Source organism: Ictidomys tridecemlineatus, chromosome 4, assembly GCF_052094955.1.
Source record: "Ictidomys tridecemlineatus isolate mIctTri1 chromosome 4, mIctTri1.hap1, whole genome shotgun sequence".
NCBI lineage: Eukaryota > Metazoa > Chordata > Mammalia > Rodentia > Sciuridae > Ictidomys > Ictidomys tridecemlineatus.
This window is the reverse complement of record NC_135480.1, coordinates 104,155,186-104,173,347: the sequence shown is the minus strand read 5'-3', so window position 1 is coordinate 104,173,347 and position 18,162 is coordinate 104,155,186. Positions and strand designations below refer to the sequence as shown.

The 18,162-nt window shown below is 43.5% G+C and overlaps 1 protein-coding gene across 1 annotated transcript in view; it reads right to left on the bottom strand.

Annotated features, from left to right (window-relative positions):
• Positions 1-17,372, bottom strand: part of Tecta (tectorin alpha) — a 68,770-nt gene extending 51,398 nt beyond the window's left edge. Inside the window, exons 1-6 of the mRNA XM_021728534.3 lie at positions 15,817-17,372; positions 12,500-12,633; positions 9,572-9,859; positions 5,705-5,842; positions 5,204-5,369; positions 759-1,171 (exon numbers count right to left, since the gene is read on the bottom strand). Of these exons, the coding sequence (XP_021584209.3) occupies positions 759-1,171; positions 5,204-5,369; positions 5,705-5,842; positions 9,572-9,859; positions 12,500-12,633; positions 15,817-15,880 (1,203 nt within the window). The 5' untranslated portion in view covers positions 15,881-17,372. The remainder of the gene's footprint in view (positions 1-758; positions 1,172-5,203; positions 5,370-5,704; positions 5,843-9,571; positions 9,860-12,499; positions 12,634-15,816) is intronic.
• Between the last annotated feature and the right edge of the window lie 790 nt (positions 17,373-18,162).

The window sequence follows — 18,162 nt, the reverse complement described above, 5'->3', positions numbered from 1 at the left end:
GAAAATTGGGGCCTTCACAAATTGAGTAATTGCTAGTGGCTTTTCGCACTCCCTCTTTTGTCCATGCCTCTGCTTGAAATCCAGGTGGACAGTGACAAGCCTCATTTGCACATGCTAAACAGGCCAGCAGAGGCCCATGTTCTTCTCTGTTATTCTACATGGGAATGGTAGGTTCTGGTAGAGTGGTGTTCGGGCAAAGCTTTCGTGGGAACTTCCCACACAGGCCTCCCTAAGGAAACCAGCAAGGTTACTCCAGATCCTCTGGAGACATCAGTCAATGTGGGGCTCTCTCTGAAGATGATACAACAGCTCTTGGACAAACAGGATGGGGGATGGGGTAGGATAAGAGTTATTAATCCCAGATTTACACTTTGTGCTGACACCATCGTCAGGGCTTTCCATGTGACTACAGCCGGGTCCATGGGAAATTAAACTGACCTGTCTTCCCTGTTACTTCTGAGCGGTGTGATTGTGTGTGTGCCTATGTGTGTACCCATGAGGAATCTAGGGATGTTAATATATTTTAAGTTAAAAAATGAATGGACACTTTGAGGAGAGAGTTTAGTGAAGCTGTTGTACAAATAAAGTTTGGCTAAGTAAAGCATCTTAAAAGGTCTTTGTAGAGCAGGAAGAGCCTGCATCTTTTTGGTACTGTAGAAGAAACGATGAACAGAACTAGTGCGCTTGGGGAAATCTTCCCCAGGCTGAAGAATCTCTTAACTTCTCCATCTCCCTAGGAAGGATGGAAAGGGTCTCACCTTGACTTTGCCATAGCTTCCTTTGGGGATGAGAATCTTGTAACCATTGACCTCCACAGAGAGCTCCTTCACCCAGGAGACGGCAGAGCCTCCTCGGTGCTCATTCTTGGCCTCCACACTGAAGAAGGGGAGGCTGGAAGTCTGCAAGCACTGTCGGGCCAACAGGTAGGCACAGGAGCCTTGGAAGTGGAAGAGGAAGCCGTCAAAAGTGTGGTAGTGCGGCTCTCCAAACACCACGCATGTGCTGATCTCCACAGGGCTGCAGTAGAAGAATTTGCCCTTGGGTTCGCACACCTCGTAGGGGCTGCAGGAGGCCTCCTGGCAGTAGATCTCATTGTTGAAATCCAGACAGCGGCACTTGATGGTGCAGTTCAGGTCATCCCAAAACACCTCCCCTCGCCGAAGGAACTGTCCTGGGGAATAACGACATCAGAGCCAACATTTACGGAGCACTTACCCTCTGTGCCAGGTGTGGGGCTAAATGCTCCACATCCTTTATTCCATGTAATCCACACAACGGGGGGCTGTTGCCCTCACTTGACAAGTGAGGAAACTGAGGCCTCAGAGTGGTTGAGTAATTCATCTTGAGATCACTCAGCAGCTCAGGTTTAAAGCCAAGATTCCAAGGTGAGTGTGTCGGAATCCAGGCAAAGCCTTGGCATCATCAACTCTGCAGTTGGTGAGCAAACCCACATTCAGGGAAAGACACTGCCTCTGTCTGTGAAAGACTGTGACACTCGGGAATCATTTCCATCTTTTCAGGAATCTGAGGAGGGGTATTCTGAAAGAAAACCCAATGTACCCAGGTAACTCAGCAGTAGCTTATTTATTTGCTAATTTGTTTATTCAGTCAACAGATATTTGTTGGAAGCCCTCTGGGTGCCAAAAAGGATCAATAGCACAAATCAGGAGTCAGGTGTACAAATAGAAATCCCTGCTCCCTGGGAAGATTCTGGAAAGAGCTGACCACTTATATAGCACTTTCAAAGACCCATGAATCCTATAAATGCTGCATAGGCAGAGTTTACACCTATATGAGTTGTCTTCCCTTCATCTCTATGCCCTGTCCAAGTCCAACACTCTCTTCTCTTTATCCATTGGACAGAATTCTTGACAAATTTGAGATCAAAAGGAGGATGCTGTATGGGGTAGGTATGTGCCAATAAAAATATTCACTGCCATTTCCTTTAGTAGGCATTTCATCTTTAAAATAACTTCCCTAAATAAATAATCTCTCCACCAAGAAACCTGAAACTTGTCACTTGCTAATATCAACCTTCACTTGAACAGGAACTTCGCTGATCTGGGGTCTGTGATCTAATCCTGGGTTAGTGTTGGAATCAAGAGAACTTGCAATGGTCACAACTGTGCAATCAACTTTCAAGACTACTGACTTAATTCTCACGTGTATCAGTTTTCCTAATCTGTAAAATATAAATAATGTTATTTCTCATCCCTGCTTCACGGGGAACAGTGATGCTATGAAAGAGCTGACACATGTTGATAGAGGTAGCAGCATTTGTAAACTGAGGAATTTGGGGAGGGAATGTATCAAAGACTCCATATTAAGAAATGTAATATTAAGGAAACTCAATTTAAGAAATGTAAATAATGTCGCAGCATGCTGGGTTCGATCCTCAGCATGGCAAAAAAGAAGAATGTCATACACCAGGAATCACTGGTTGTTTGAAAAGAGTTGGTTAATATTTCTCAAATTTTCATAAAATTGACTGTCTTTCAAACCACAGAAGGCTACGCGCTTAATTCAAGCAGAAGGATGGGCGCCTCCGGAACAGTCCTTTCTATACGTGTCCAACGGGAACATGTCTCAACAGGCAATTATGTTTTATGCCTGGTGAGAACAGTGCCCCAAAACGAGATAATAGATTTATTCACATTCCCAGTTAGGTCATACACATTAGCCCTTAAAATGGGCCTTCAATCCTCAACACGGTTTGGCACTAATTCAAGGCTGCATATATTGTAACAGCCTGCATTCAATATCATTTCCACTCTCTGCTTTTTCAGGCTTCCAATAAATGAGAGGAAAACGCCTTTGAATAGAGGAGGTTTGGACCAAAAGGTAGACTCTCCGTGACAATTTTGTTTGTGAAATGATGATATAATAAACCAGTTCTATGGAATTGCATCTCCTGCTATCACCCAGGCCAAATTCTAATCTCATTAGATTGATATACATTCAGTGGCACATAAAAATGCACAGCAGTCTGTATAAGGTTATTGAATTTGTTCTGTGTATGAAACCCAAACCCATAACTCAGGAGGAAAAGAATGAAGTCGAAGTGGGGACTTTGTACACAGCTGGCATCTGACCAACTCCGTGGCTCTGCAAGCCAATGTTTTCCATTATCACAGCATTTCATTCCCAAGACTCAGGTGAGAGGCTGTCACTGGGCACTTAGGTTGCAGATCCACAGCCAGTCAGCAGCGTGATGCTTGGACAAAAGGAAAGAGAGGTTTGGGTGAGAGTCCATAAACTGTCAGGCTTCGGTTCAGGCCAGAAAGGGGAAAGGGATGATGAGGTATGGGGTGAGTCTCTCTCCTGGACCTAAGTGAGGCTGTAGGAGGGAAGGGCGCACTATCTCTTCCCTTGCAGGAGGGAAGGGGGCACTATCTCAGAACTCCTGGTGAGCTCTGGGCCTAGATTTTTTCCTATGTGGTTAAAACTGGCCAAATTCCAAAACTCGTATTTTCTTTTCTGAACAAGGGGGACTTCACAGAGTCCAAAAGGCAAGGATGCCCAGGCAGGCCATCTTCACACATGACCTCACCTTGGGGCAAAGGAAGGGGTTTGATAAGCCTGACCACAGTGCAGGGAATGGAAGGGAGGGACACTGGCATGTCCAGACCATGTGTAGATGGTTTTTCTGTGTGTTTAACAAATTAAAGCTGAGTCAAGAGGTAGGCTGGAGCTTTTTCAGGGCTGCCAAAACACGTAGGCCATGCTTTCTACCCAAAGAGGGGAAGAGACCTCCTCATTCCACATCAGAACTTTCCTAGAGATCTAAAAACACGTTTCTAAAGGTCTCCCTCTGTTTCCACAGTACCTTGTATTTGGGTCTTTCACGTCTTACACTGTGTCACCATTGTTCTTGTGGCTATCATTTCTACCTTGTTAGTGTCATGGAAGTCTATAGTATCTTGACCTGTATAAGGGAGGGAATGTATCAAAGACTCCATATTAAGAAATGTAATATTAAGAAAACTCAATTTAAGAAATGTAAATGTCACAGCATGTGTGAGGCCCTCCCTGGGTTCGATCCTTAGCACGGCAAAAAAGAAGAAGAATGTTGTACACCAGGAACCACTGGTTGTTTGAAAAGAGTTGGCTAATATTTCTCAAATAATAGAGTAGCTGGCGCTCACTGGAGCTCTCAAGATGTTCTTTGGAAACGTGCAATGGCTGGCTGGCTGGCTTGGTGGACAGATAGAGGAATGGAACTGGAGATGGTGAGTGGATGGATAGGTAGGTGGCGGGATAGATGGGTCAGATGACTAGCTAGGTAGAGTAGATGGGTAGGTAGATGGATTGGTGGGAGTGGATGGTTGCATAAATGGATGGATAGATGGATGATGGGGACACAGGGATGAGTAGGGAAGGCCCAATTTCCTTCTACTAGTTGCCACAGACTCTACTCCTGGAAGCAGAAATATTAACAGAAATCCCATTTTCTGAATACTTTTGAACACATAAGAGGCAGATATCTATAAATGGAGATGTTCCTGTGAGAGTCCAAGGCTATTTTGCACATCCAAAGAGGTCTTGAGAGTTCAGAGAAAGCTCCAGACTTTGGATCACCATGTAAAGGAAACCCACTGAGGTTCAACTACAGCTTGTTCACAGAGACCTACAGCCAACTTTGATTTTCCCCAAATTCCTGCATGTTTTGCTGCTGCTGGGAAGATTTAAAGAGAAGTTGACTGAAAGACTCTGCTACCTTTTCTTTCTTTCTAATTGTACTAGAAAGTATGGATTTACCCCTCGCTGGGACTTGGCAACACTCCAAGACCACCCACTCCTGTAGAGCTACAAAGTGCAGATGGCAGAGTAAGGAGAAGAAAGATTTAAACGGCGATGGCAACAACAACAACAAAAATAATATTAAACAGGAGGGGGTTCCCTTCTGTCCGTCGGCCTAAGAAATCACTCAAGATCTGGGTCCACTTTGGAGTTGTTCAGAACTGAAGGCTGCGTTCACACCGCAGGCAAGGACTTGGAAAAAGCCGCAGCATAGCAAATGCAGAGTTTCAGCTCCCAGAGTGATGAATGTGCATGCTAAAATTACCTTGATCTCCATTACCCAGCTGAGAGATGTCAAAAGAGTAAGGCATCCGAATGAGGCCGCCCCCGTGGCTGAAAAGCCTGCCTGTCAATCTAAACCAAACAAACCCTGTTTTGCCATAGAGAACAGGAAATGCTTTACCCCTAGAGGTGCAGCCGTTGGCCGGGTCAATTTCCTTCCCGTCAACTTTAAATGCCCAGCGGCCTGGAACATTGACATTTGTGGTCTCTTGGATATTCACAATCTCAGGGGTTCTTGAGCCTGGGAGGCTGAAGAAATTGGTGAGGTTTCCACCATTAAATCCTGCCTGAAGCACAAAAGGAAGATAAGACTTTTGAGCACATGCACCACCTCAGTTGGTTACCTGGTCCAATTGTCTTACTTTTCAAATTTAGCACATCTGAAACCCAGTCACCCTCTTCCCCTGGACTCCCTGGGGCAGCCATCCAAGGTGCAAAAGACTTGCCTAGTTCATCCCACCCTCCAGGTCACGTAGCAAAGACTAGCCTTTCGTCCACCTGCACAATCACCCAGCATCTCTAGTTAAAAGCTGTTGGCAGGACTCTGTCCAGGATGCTGAGCAGCAAAGCAGGGATTGCTGTGGTTTAGATGGGCAGGATTATGACATGGAGAACCACCTACCTGTGCCATCACTCCTCCAAGACCCGTCAGGGGGTCCCCACCACTTGCTGTGCCCGTGGTCCAGTTGATTTCATAGTAATTGAAGAGCGTGAATGTATAGGAGCCATCAGACACCAGGACAGCCTGGAAGGTGTTCACCTACAGGAGGGGATAGGATGGTCTCACGCCACTCTCAGGAGGTGCTCTCCTCAGGGACAGCTCCTTTTACTAAGCACACCCACCACTGGTCCCCCCACCCTGTCCCCAAGCAGCTCAGAGCTGTTCTGCAGCCCAGCCCTCAAGCTCTGCCTTCTCTCTGAATTTGTTCTCACCTCCAGTGGGAAAAGTGAGACATGTGGGATGGTGCGTCTAAAAGAGAAATTGCCTGAGATAAACCTGGAGTCTGACTCAGCGCCCAGCTCACATCTCTCTGTCTTGGAGCAGACAGAAGATTCAGAGGCCCCGGCTGAGCTTGTGATATTAAGAGAGCACCTATAGATGGCAGCATGAGAATAACTATAGGCAGCCGCGGAGCCAGGACGGGATGCAAATACCTGTTCCCACAGCAGGGTGGGTGGGAGGGGGAAGAGCCAGCAAATGCTAGTCAGTGGGATTAAAATGGTCCTCTGGATTGTGCTCTCTCCATTCCTGGAAAACACATCTTGACGAGATGTCTCCCCTTTTTAAAATGGAAGTTGGAAAGTGGTTTTTAAAAAGCACTTTGTGGGAAGAAATTGCTCCTCTAATTGAGCATTCATGTATTGCTTTCTATCTGTAAAATCCTCAGTGCTCATCTGTAACTTAGACCAATGTTAAGATGGCCAGTGTTTTTGGCCCACTCCCATCGTTTTTTTTACCCCCTTTTTTATTTTGGAGGTGCTGGGGATGAAACTCAGGTCCTCATGCATGCTGGGCAAGTGCTCTGCTCCTGAGCAGCACCTCCAGTCCCCATGCCCACCCTGTAGCTAAGAAAGCTGAGGACTAAGGAAAATAATTTCTGGACACTTCACAGTGACCCTTACATTGATGATGGGATTCAAGCCAGAGTTCCCAGTCTATCAGTGCACTGTCATTCCATGCTGTCTTAATTTTAAACTTTCTAGGACAGAGATGCTAAGGATTCAAACAAACCTTGCAACAAGTTCTCAGAAATAAGCTGTAGCAAATTCTTTTTTTTTTTTTAACTAATTCCCTTTCCTAATCCTCACCCCTGATTTTCAGGAAATGCAAATAAAAAATAGAGTTGAAAGCAGAGACTGCATTTACCTTTTTCTTTTCAATTCTAGCCCTTTCTCCAGCTTCCTGATACCATCCCAGTTAACATTCTGTCCAACTCAGAGGAAGACCCAAATCCCTATCCTGTGTAATCAAACTGGGGTAGAGGATCTTGGAAGCCCCAGATCTCCCCATTCTAGAAGGTCCCAGGGAGGGGCAAGGTGCAAGCAAAGAAAAGCCCTTTTAGTAAAGAAAAGCTTTCTCCTTGAGCTCTGGGCCTGCCACAGCCGATGCTGTCTATGATAGAGCCGCCCAGGTATATGCCTTCATTCTTTGACTTCCTTTAACAAAAGAGGAAAGTAGGACACAAAAATGAGTGAGCAGTCAGCTCAAGATTGCTAAAAGGTCACTAGTGGGGTCAGGTTCAAGAGGCAGATGCAAAGTCAAGGTCACATGAGGACTAAAGTTATACCTTCTTTCAGAGCAGGATTCTCCTGCAGAAGTGAATTTCTTCCCCCAAAATGAAGTTGGAAATATCTGTGGTCCAAGCAGCTCTTGAGAGCAATCTATTTCCCACCCTATAAGTCACTCCAAATCCAACCAGCCATCTCAACAGCACCCTGAGGCTAACTGTATCACATGCACACCAGCCCCCACACACACTGTTGCTCGCCATCACATACCCCTACACATAGACATTTCTTTATTCATATAAAATCGTTTTGGATTTGTCTCAGTAAAAACTTGTTTTTCAGTTCTTGAAAAACCCTTTTTGCTTCAGAGGACTTCCCATGATGCCTGGAGGGGACCACTGAGGAACGAGGCGAGGATTTAGTGAGTGGGAACCCCTGTTCTGCTTCGTGGAAGTTTTGAATTCCTTTTCTTACCACCTGGGCAAGTTATTTCACCTTGGAATAGGAGCTAGCACTTGGGGGAACATTATTGTGGGGTTTAAATGATAAATCAGAATATCTTCTTACAGAGCTGGGCACATAGGAAGCCCTCAATAAGTATTGGTTTTCCTTCCTTGAAATAAACATGTCCCCTTCCCTTTTTACAGGGCTTCTATGGCACTATCTGCCTCTAAAAAAAAATCTCTCAAGCCAGTGTTCAGTTGGCCTGATGATCCACGTTCCTCTATGGAACAGGTGGTGCACTTTTCAAAGGGAGGGATGGATGGACACTTGCAGCTCTAGAATGAAGGCACATACCTGGGCAATTCTATCATAGACAGCATCGGCTATGGCGGGCCCAGAGCTCAAAGGACTTAGATGTTTCCTCATTTGTCTTCATAGACCGAGATCTCACCTCGTTCAGAAATTCATTCCAAAGTACAAACCAGAAAGTATCTAAATTATCTTGCCATTTTTATTGCCAATGGAAGTTTTTTGGAAAAAAAATGGTGGTCAGCATTTGATGGGCATTCCTTCTCTTGTTCTCCCCCACTGACACTAAAATTTATCGATTGCTGGCATCCTACATTCTAAAGCTGTAAGATATGAGACTTAAAGGACATAAAACATCACCTGAGGAGTCATTAGCGATCCAGAACATGACAGAGGGAAATGTATGCTTCTTTAGAGGTTATTTCTAACCAATGCATCCACTGTTTAAACTTGTGTCTTTCTGTTCTGCAGGACCTCTTAGAGATAAAGTGCTCTGAGATGCTCTGGCCAGAAAGTGCTAAAACACAATGTGCTCATTGCGTCAAAGCTATAGATTGCAAGGCCAGCACTTTTCAACCTCTCTCTAACTTGGGAGTTTCTGTTTTACCCCTAAACAATTGACTCATTGCCAAGGAAGTGGGAAAACAGATGGAATTAGAAATAATTCTAAGAAAGGGGAGGGTAACTTTTTAAACTATCTTTGCTTACTGGAAACATTATGCAGTTGAAGATGCATGTGTCTGCTACTTCAAAAACTTCCATTGTCAAAGTCACTCAAACAAGCTGCAGACTTTCCTGAAAACCACATTCTGTCCCTTTATGCAGAAAGTTGATTATCTCTACGATAATGCCAGCGATAATCTTTCTTATTTGACTTTTATTTGACTGCTCATTTGGGATTTCAGAGCAGATGTTAAAACTTTATTCATGAAACGCTTTAGCTGCCCACTCTAATTAACATCAAATATGAATAATATCAACCCTGGTCATAATAAAAAAATGTCATAACATAATAAAATGAGCCAGGTCATTTGTACCCAAATCCAGCACCTTACTTATCTCTTTCTACCAGATTTTATGGAGCAGGGTTGGGGGAGGAAATTATTGATGGAGAGAAACATTTTGTGCCTCTGGCAAGAGAAAAAGACCCTTGAGGTCCTCTGGATCCCTTTATCATGGGACCTGGAATAGGTCTCAGTGCCTTGATCACTCTACTGCAAAACAGGAAGGCCACCTGCTGCAAGAATATGGTTGAGGGACTCTTTTTAGACATTCCTAATGAATTGTGATTGGGCTGGCACATCTTCTGAAATATTACAGCTGACTGGTCTGGTTCACTCTGATATTTCCCTCTGTTTCCTGGAAAGTGGGTGGCAAGACCCATTAGTTTAACTCAAGTGAACTGACATTCCTCAGCTCTACCAATTAGACTCCTTCACAGTAGTGAAGATGGACAAGAATTAGATGTCAGAATATGAAGTGGAAAGTGGAAAATTTGAATTATTACAGGTGTGGTGCTGCTGCCTCCATAAAACGTGACTTCCTCCCATGTCACAATGAAAACCCAAGTGGCAGAGAAGGTTGCCATGTCTTTGAAGTACTTCCTGATGTCCCTGGTGGCTCTTTTCAAGATGACAGGGTCCATGGTCTCTCTGTAATAGATCTCGCCTCGAATTCCATTGTGCACGTCCGCCCAAAATGGGGCAATGAAGGCCCTCCCATCCGTCAGGGGAAAGGACTCCGGTGTGAACTGGCTCACCAGCACATTGAAGGAGACAACGCCGTTGTTATTGACCTACAAAATGAGAGAGGTGTTGCACAGTGGATCTGAAATCAGGACAACTTCAGTCACACACGAAGACGGACATTTGCCTAATTGTATGAATGGAAAAGACTTCTCAACGACTGACTTAAAAACCTCAATGTCAGCACCATGGTCCAAAGGAGAAGATTCAGGGCACACACACTGGCTTTCTTTCACTTTCAGCTTGTAGTTAGCTTTGTGGTTTGTTTGGTTTTTTTTTTATTAATAATCAGTCTCATTTTCATGGTGTCTATCCTGTCTCTATTGGCACTTACCAAATACTACTGGGTTGTGCCTGTATGTGTGTGCTAGGCCAGCCTGGGGGCAATGTGGGTAATAAAGCCAAATTCAGAACGACAGATTGGAGATAGAAAGGAAAAACAAAAACACAGAGGCAAGTTAAATTTAAATTTGAGGCGCTTGATATTGGTCCTTGATTCTTATTTTATAACGAAAGGCAAGTCAGAGAAAGATAAAACAAATATTCTTTCATGGAACTCAGATCTCAGGATGAACCACGTCCCTGCTCTGGAGGAGAACTTTAAGACTTCTATTGATGTCACTCAGAACTGTGAACTCAGAACACAGACAAGGTTAAGACCTCCAGATGTCCAATTCCATTCCGGCTCTTATAGTTTGATAGCTTCCTTGTACAATTACTGCATAAAAATTGAGACATGAGTACCTTACATTATATATGTAAATGACTTGCTTATGGTGATTTCTTCATGATTTGTAAATAGCGCAGCCAACTTATGAAATTACAAAACCTTGCTGCACATCACAAGTCAGTAGGTTTCCTCGCACAGGACCTATGAATAACCCAGCTTCTGCCTGCCTCTGAGGTGAACTGATTTACCCAGTGGCTTGCTTGGCTTGGACAGCAGAACATATAAGTCAGGAGTGCTTACAGCTGGGTAAGGAAGCCCTGGGGCCATTTTCCTTTACATTTAGTTATTTAGGTTCCTATTGATCAAATAACATTATGGACATTAATAGTGACCCACAGACAAGGGATCTGCACCTGGGTAAGCGTACCTTGTCACACCTTGGAAACAAGCATATGGGGTTGGAAAGAAGATGGAAACAAAGCTACAGGGATGTTAAGAGCCTCTTGTCTTCGAACAACCCAGAGGGTGGCAAAGGACTACACTACTCAATGACCTAGAAACTCAGAATAATTTACCCTGGAACAAGTCTGCCCCAAACGATGGTTTATCCTTTTGCAAGGACAAGAATTCTTCAGGCTCCTGGCGGCATTGTGTAATGAATGGGGAAAAAGAGCTTAACTAAATACCTTTGTTCTAGAGACCTGGGAAGCGAAGGCTTCTAGAAAGGAAGTCCTACACTCCGTCTCATCTCCAAAATCAGGTCAACACGTTCCAAAACTCACAGTCAGCTATTACAAACACAGACTGGGGAGGCCCTGCTGTGAGCAGAGCATAAAAGGCATTTCAGGATGCCAAGAGCGATGTGTTTGCTAGGGAATAATAGGTGTAATTAAAACACACAGACTCGCAGAAGAAGCTGGCAATGACTCACATGTGTTTTGATTATATTCTATAGTTAAAATCAGTGGTTCTCAAACTTTTGTGAGCCTTGGAATCACTTGAAAGGCACATGAAACTGGATTGCCAGGCTCCCCTCTCCAAGTTTCTGATCCAGTAGGGCTGGGTTAGGCCCTGAGATGTGACATTGCTAACAAGTGTCCAGGTGATGTTGATGCTACCAATCCAGGGTCAACTGGTTAGGCGATAACTACCAGCCAGGTAATGGAAGAGGGAACTGTTTTTGAGTGGGAATCAGCCTCGAGCTATCCATCACAAGTTGGGAAAGTAGAGGTGTCAGATGTGCAGAGGGCCAAAGGTGGAGGTGCTCAGAGTCCCATTTGTATCTCTGAGCAAGACACAGAATAGGATAGGATGTGGTATAATCTACATATGGCTTCTTTAGTCCTTCAAGGCCAAAGATAGAGAAAGGCTCAGCCACTCTGCACCTTCCTCTTGATGTGCAACAATCTCAGCAGCTAAACCAATGATCCAAAAAATAGCCTGAGAATGCAGGTGCCCCGGGGAGCTCTGACAGAGGAAGTTACCATTTCTGAGTGCAGGCTTGACAATGGGACCCTCTGGCATAGGTACAGACCCAATGAGGGTGGCCAATTCTGTAAATGACTCTTATACGATGGTTGATTTCCCCTACTTTAGGCTCCAACCCTGCTTCAAATTGGTTGGAAGCCCAAGAACAGCAGGTACCTAAACTTTTCACACCCCCAGAAGGGAAAGAAAAATTATATTGCTCCTATCGTGGTTCATTGTATCTTTTTATCTTGTCGAGTAGCAGAAATAATGTTCATGGCATTGGGGCCTCTGCTTCACTTCTGTGTTTAATCACCCACAAACACAATTTATTGCCCTGTATACTCCTCTACTATGAACATTAGCCATTAAATATACCTTTGACTTTCTTAATCATAAAACCTATCAGCTCATGAAATCTCAGAACTTGTCGTTTTGGCTGCCAATAAATCCTCTATTCCAGAGTCTTGGGAGAGGGTATTTAACATGCTTTCCTTAATGACAAACACAAAGGAGAGCCACAGAGCAACAGCTGGGCTGCGTCTCCACTTACATAGACAGTGCGGTAGGGAACGCCGAAGAAGAACACCGGGATGGCCAGCTTGATCTCAGATGAGCTTCCGTCATCTACTTTGGGGGTTTTGGTGTCATTCTGCCAAAATGGATACATGAGCTCCCTGGGCTGAACTGTCAAGAGACATGGTGATTAGGCAGATGGCAGCTCCCTTTTGGTTATGCAAGCTACTTCCCTCTCACCTAAAGCCATCTTCTCTGAGTATGGCTTCCAAGCTAACCACAGGTCAAAGAGCCTTGTCTTTCATCCTAACCTAAGCCATATTCAGGCCTTTACCTTCTGCCTCTGGAAGGTGTCCATTTCTGTGAACTCAGACACAGATAAGGTTAAGGACACCATTTCTCCTTAGAAGAAAGCATTCAGTGCTCTATTCCTAGGCTATGGTGCATTTTGGAGAAAGCAACGTTGAGAACCGGCTGGAAGGCAGTGAAACCACACTGCCTGGAGCTGCCAGAGGCCTCTAGGTCTGGCATGGCTCGGGAGGCCTTGCCTCTGGATGAGACAGCAAGGTGGGGAGAAGGCAGTGTGGCTGTGGCCAAGAATTCTACTATCATGTCTTTTCCTGAAAGGAGTCTCCTCCCTCCTGCCACACAATAGAAAAAGAAGATACCAGAGCCCAGAAGGAAGTAAACAACAGTTGGAACCAGAACAAAAATGAGAGGAGAGGGTTTGTAGTAACTGGCCTGTGAATGACCTTGATTGAGGGCTGGCTCTGAGAGGCTCTGTGCCCATCTCCCGTTCACAAAAGGCAGACATGGGATCTTCTGAGCCCAGGGAGGATGGGCACTTGAGAACTCTCTGGAGAAGAGGCACAGGGCTCTTCCTCACCCTCCTGATCGAAGGTGAAAGTCACCACACAAACACCTAGGCCCCTCCTGTGGCAGCGTTACCACCTCCTTGGGTACGTGGCTTATTTCTTCTATGTTTCCCATTCAGACTCTTGCAAGGTGTGCCCTGGTTTGGCAAGAGAAACGAGACAACTTCCCCAGGGTCGATGTTACTAACAACAAGGTCCAATTGCATCTATGAAATTATCTACATTTCAGGTCTCTTTTCTCTGCCTCTGACCTTTCTTCTCTTGAATAAAAAATAGAACAATGAAACATCATCTCTTTTTTCCATTAAAAAAAACTACTCGTAGTTTTCAGGGGCAGCAGTCAGTCCATTTTGGACCTCTGGCCTTTGCTCTTGAGGTTCCCACTCACAGCCATCCAGAGGCTGTCCCCTTCATGCCCTTTGTCACGTCAGGCCCTCTTCTTGGGAAAGTCTCTGTTCGGCACTGATGGAGCCGATAGTATTGTGAGCAACTGGCCAAGGACTGTCCTGGTCCTTTGGGAGTCTGTTAGTGAAAAGACAACAGCTCACGGACAGGAGCACAAGAGCAGCCAGAGAGCAGCCCAGAGTGCCAAAGTGCCAGCCCCCTAGTTCTGGAGCAGGGAGCAGGAAAAGATCAGCCTGGACCAAGAGCTGATCTCTTTCTGAGGCTCACAAAGTAGGAGAGCAGAGAAAACTAGCCCGGTCATTAGAGTATATGCATTGTTCCCCAAACCCCAAGAGTTTCAGGGAAGCCAACCAAATCTTAACCTGTAGGAGGCACTCTGATAGTTTATCCCAGGAGCACTGAGCCAGTGAGCCACACTTGATGTTACAATCAGTACTTGAAGCAGGACCTTCTAACTTGCCTATTTACATAATAGTAATAAACTCTAAATTTCTATAAGATAGGGACTTGGAAAAAACTTTCTTTATAATCCCTACTAAAATGTTATGCACAAACACTTCCTGAATCGGAAAGATGACAGAATTCCTCAAATAAAGAGCAAAAAATCAAGTCATGCTATGGATTTGTCTCTCATGGGGAACTTTTTAGGAATAATGCCCAAGTATGAAAAACAGCATTTGACTGTGTTAAAGGGCTCAAATTCACCTTGAATTATAGTAATTTTCCTGGAAAGGTTAATTGGCATTTGGGGAAGTGTTGGCCAATTTGCCTAGGATGAGAAAACCTATAAGCATTCATGGAGAAGAAAGAAATGGCATGGAGACTGTTCCTAATTTCTCTGGCTGTCCAAAAGGTGAAGTGAGTTCCAAATCTCTTCTCTTCATGAGTGATTCTGACTAGTTTGTGATTTTGAACAGGAAAGAACAGACAGTTGAAATTTTTCAATCTTAAGAAGAAGACAAACAATAAAGGTATCTAATATTATAAATATTCAATAAATACTTGTTAAATTAAAAAAAGAATGCTTAATAAAAGGGAGTAGGTTTACACAATAAGCAATTTCCATCTCAGAAGCCATTATTATTATTTTTAATTATATAAATAAATATAAATATCTATTTGTACATATATACATCTGTTAGCATCATGACCTATTAATAGTATCAGAGTTTGTAAAAGAAGGAATATTCTCCACCTGAAATGGCTGAAATGTTCACAATAAACATAACTATGTTTTCAGGATTCTTTCTTTCACCAAAGAAAATCTATTTTTTGGAGTAAAAGTAGGAGGTTGGAGTCAGCAGGATCATTGTGGGGTTTACGTGTTATAGCTATTTCAATTCACCCAACCTTGGAAAAATGTTGGGGCCACACATGGTCATAAAAACCTGTTCACCTAAGACTTGTGACCATGCACCAGCTGAGCCAAACAAACATATCAGCAAAATAAAGATGCTTTAGAATTCTAACCATAAAAGTTCAAGATCTATGTGCAGTGCCCCATTTTTCTTGTCTAATTTTTTTTAAAAAGAAAACTACAGTAAAAAGAAATATATGTGGACTTTCACTTACCCGAGGCAGTGCTCAAAGAAAAAGGTCAGAGAAAAGAAGGAACCACAGAGGTGATAATTGTCTTATTCCACTTGCACTTTTAGATTTTCTGGCCATGACATAGCTCACTGATACACAGTCACCAACATCAGTGACATTGTAACTTCTTAATTTAGGGCTAAAATAAATATATATTTAAAAATTTCTAACACAAGTTAAATGCCTTTATGGAAATAAGTGATCAGGTAACTACTCTATATTCTTTTAATAGAAATAGTTTGCATTAAATAACTTCTTCAAAAATTGTGTTCTAAGTTAAATAATAAAAAGTGAGAATATAAGTGAACATCATTCAAAGTTAATGTACTTTACCCTCCACAACAGAATTTAATTTACATATTTTCTCATTGTATCTGTAGACACATGTACACCTGCCCTTACAATCATGGTTCCAACAAAAGTGTCTCTTTATAAATTCAAGAGCATGCTAATCGAGAGCTTTATGGAATTCTGTAGTACTCACCTTGGTGCTGTACAAGTGCGAAGATGAAAGAGACCCAAATTCTAAGTAATGATGAATAATTCATCCTGGAATTTTAAAAAGAAAAAGAAAAAAAAATCCCCAGCTTGCCAGAGTAAATAGAACACCAGGTGTGTTTGGTGGCAAATCCCAAGACACATCACAACCATCATAGAACAAATTCACATCACAATATCAATAGTTCTGAGTCGGGTTGAAATTCCCTGTAGGCTGCAGGTCCTCCCAAGTTCAACACTTGGTGAACAAGTTAGACCCCAGAAGAAGCCATCTGGAAGTGCAATAAGATCACGCAAATTGTCAGGTAATTATACAAGACCGAGGAGAGCAGCTATGAGTCAAGGAGAGGTTCCTACTCGGCAGCTGATAAAGCCCCGGAAAAGAACACCTCACTCCAAAGGGTCAGGTCTCAAGCACACAAACTCCGACACTGGCTTTCCTAATTTTCACAAGGGCTTTCCATCAGGATCAAAGAAATGTTGGTTCAGACACCATGCATTTCTACAGGTAGGAAATTTATAGTTTGCCATTACCTTCTCAATGATTTGGAGCCAACCCATCATTTTACTGGCCAGATTCAGGTGTTGTCTGAGACGCTCCCTATTCTCTTTCCATAGCAAAGTGAATGATAACTACATTGGTAATCAAAAAGAACCACACCAGGGTTGCTCTTTGGAATGACAATAAAGACAGAAGCCAGCACACAAGCAAGCAATTAGTTCCAGCAAGTTAATTAAAGAAAGAACATTGCAAAAATGGACATGTTCTCATGTTAGTTTAATCAGTTCAACTAGCGGTTTTGCTCTCAGGGGCAAGGATGGTGTATGCTGCTCCACAAAGCTAGGATGCAAACACACATGTAAGCTCCAACTTAAAACACACACCTGCACCCACCAAAGTGTGTGGCCAGCCTCTGAAATTCGCTCCTGACAGCGTTCTTACAGGAACTTATCATTTGAGATTTTCACCATTCTTCAGTCAGACTTTCATGAAATAGCAAAGAATTCACCTTGTGAGATTTTGGTTGTAAATCTCCAGTTGTCAAGTACACGCGTGGAAATTTGCAACACATATTAAATATTAGTCAGTTTTGCTGAAAATGGCACAGAACTTCAGTAGAGATACACACATAGCTCCAGTGGAGCAGGTGCTATGCAAGTTTAAGACATGAGCTCTTAGGGAAACAGTAAGCAGAGAGCAGGAACGGAGGATTCATTTAGATATTCGTATTTATGAAAAATGTCACTGACCTGTTCTGTAGAGACTGGAGGAACTGAGTCAGAAATATTAAGCCAAATCTTGGTAAACCAGGAAAAATTAGGTAAAACAAGAATTCATGTCAGTTCTCCTCAACTTGCTGCCAATTATTTCTGATTCCTGAAATGATGTCTGAATCCCGTACTCTTAAAACCAAAAATTCAGTTAGTTCTGCGCTAGAGTCAGGGAAGTGTTGAGTTGCAATCAAGGTTTTTTCCTATTGATTAAGAAAAAGTAAATCTAAAGATCAGTTTCAGGATTGCGTAGAGAGGTCCTTTCCTTGAAAAACTAGACCTTCCCCACCCCCCTGCCTCTTAAAAAAAAAAAAAAAGTAGATTCATTTGGAAATGTCAGATACTTGGAGCTGAAGCCTTGGTTCTTTCTGATCAGAATCACTTTGCACTGAAAAACACAAAAAAGAAAACCCCCCTTCTCCCTTTGTACCCAAAAGAAGGCAACTGTATAATGTTACAGAATTAGCATCCACCGGCATGGGATTAAAACTGCAAACAAAGCTGCTGCCTCCAACGTTTAAATGAAGTTGGGTTTCTACTGAAGTCTTTTGTTGTTGTTGTTTCTGTTCACAGATAGGCTCTACTCTGGTTTTTCACAGGTATGCATGAAGTATTTAAAGAAACTTTCCCGAATTTTTCTAGGTTTTAGTCCCTCTCTTTTCTCCCTGATCCGCAGCTGTGCCATGGGAAAGGACAGGACAGGACAGGACAGGGCGCTTTCTAGGCAAAACCCTGAATGAGGCTCCCAGGGCAAGGCAGGACATTTCTCAAGGGGAAGCCCAGCACGTCCTGGATGCCTTCATTGGTGCCCACTAAGGTCCTTGCAGGGAGAGAGGCCATAGACCCCTCCTGATGAGAACGTGCAGTAAGTAAAGAACTTCAGAGGCATTGTGGGCAAGGGGACCATGGGAGCGGCATTCTCCCAGGCAGCTGGTGAAGGCAAGATGAGAAAAACTGGCTGCTGCATAAACTAAGTATACTGCTCAAAGTGTTTAAAATAAAATTTGGTAAAAAGAAGTAACTTGAATGAGTGAAAAGCCTAAAATTATTCCAAAATTTT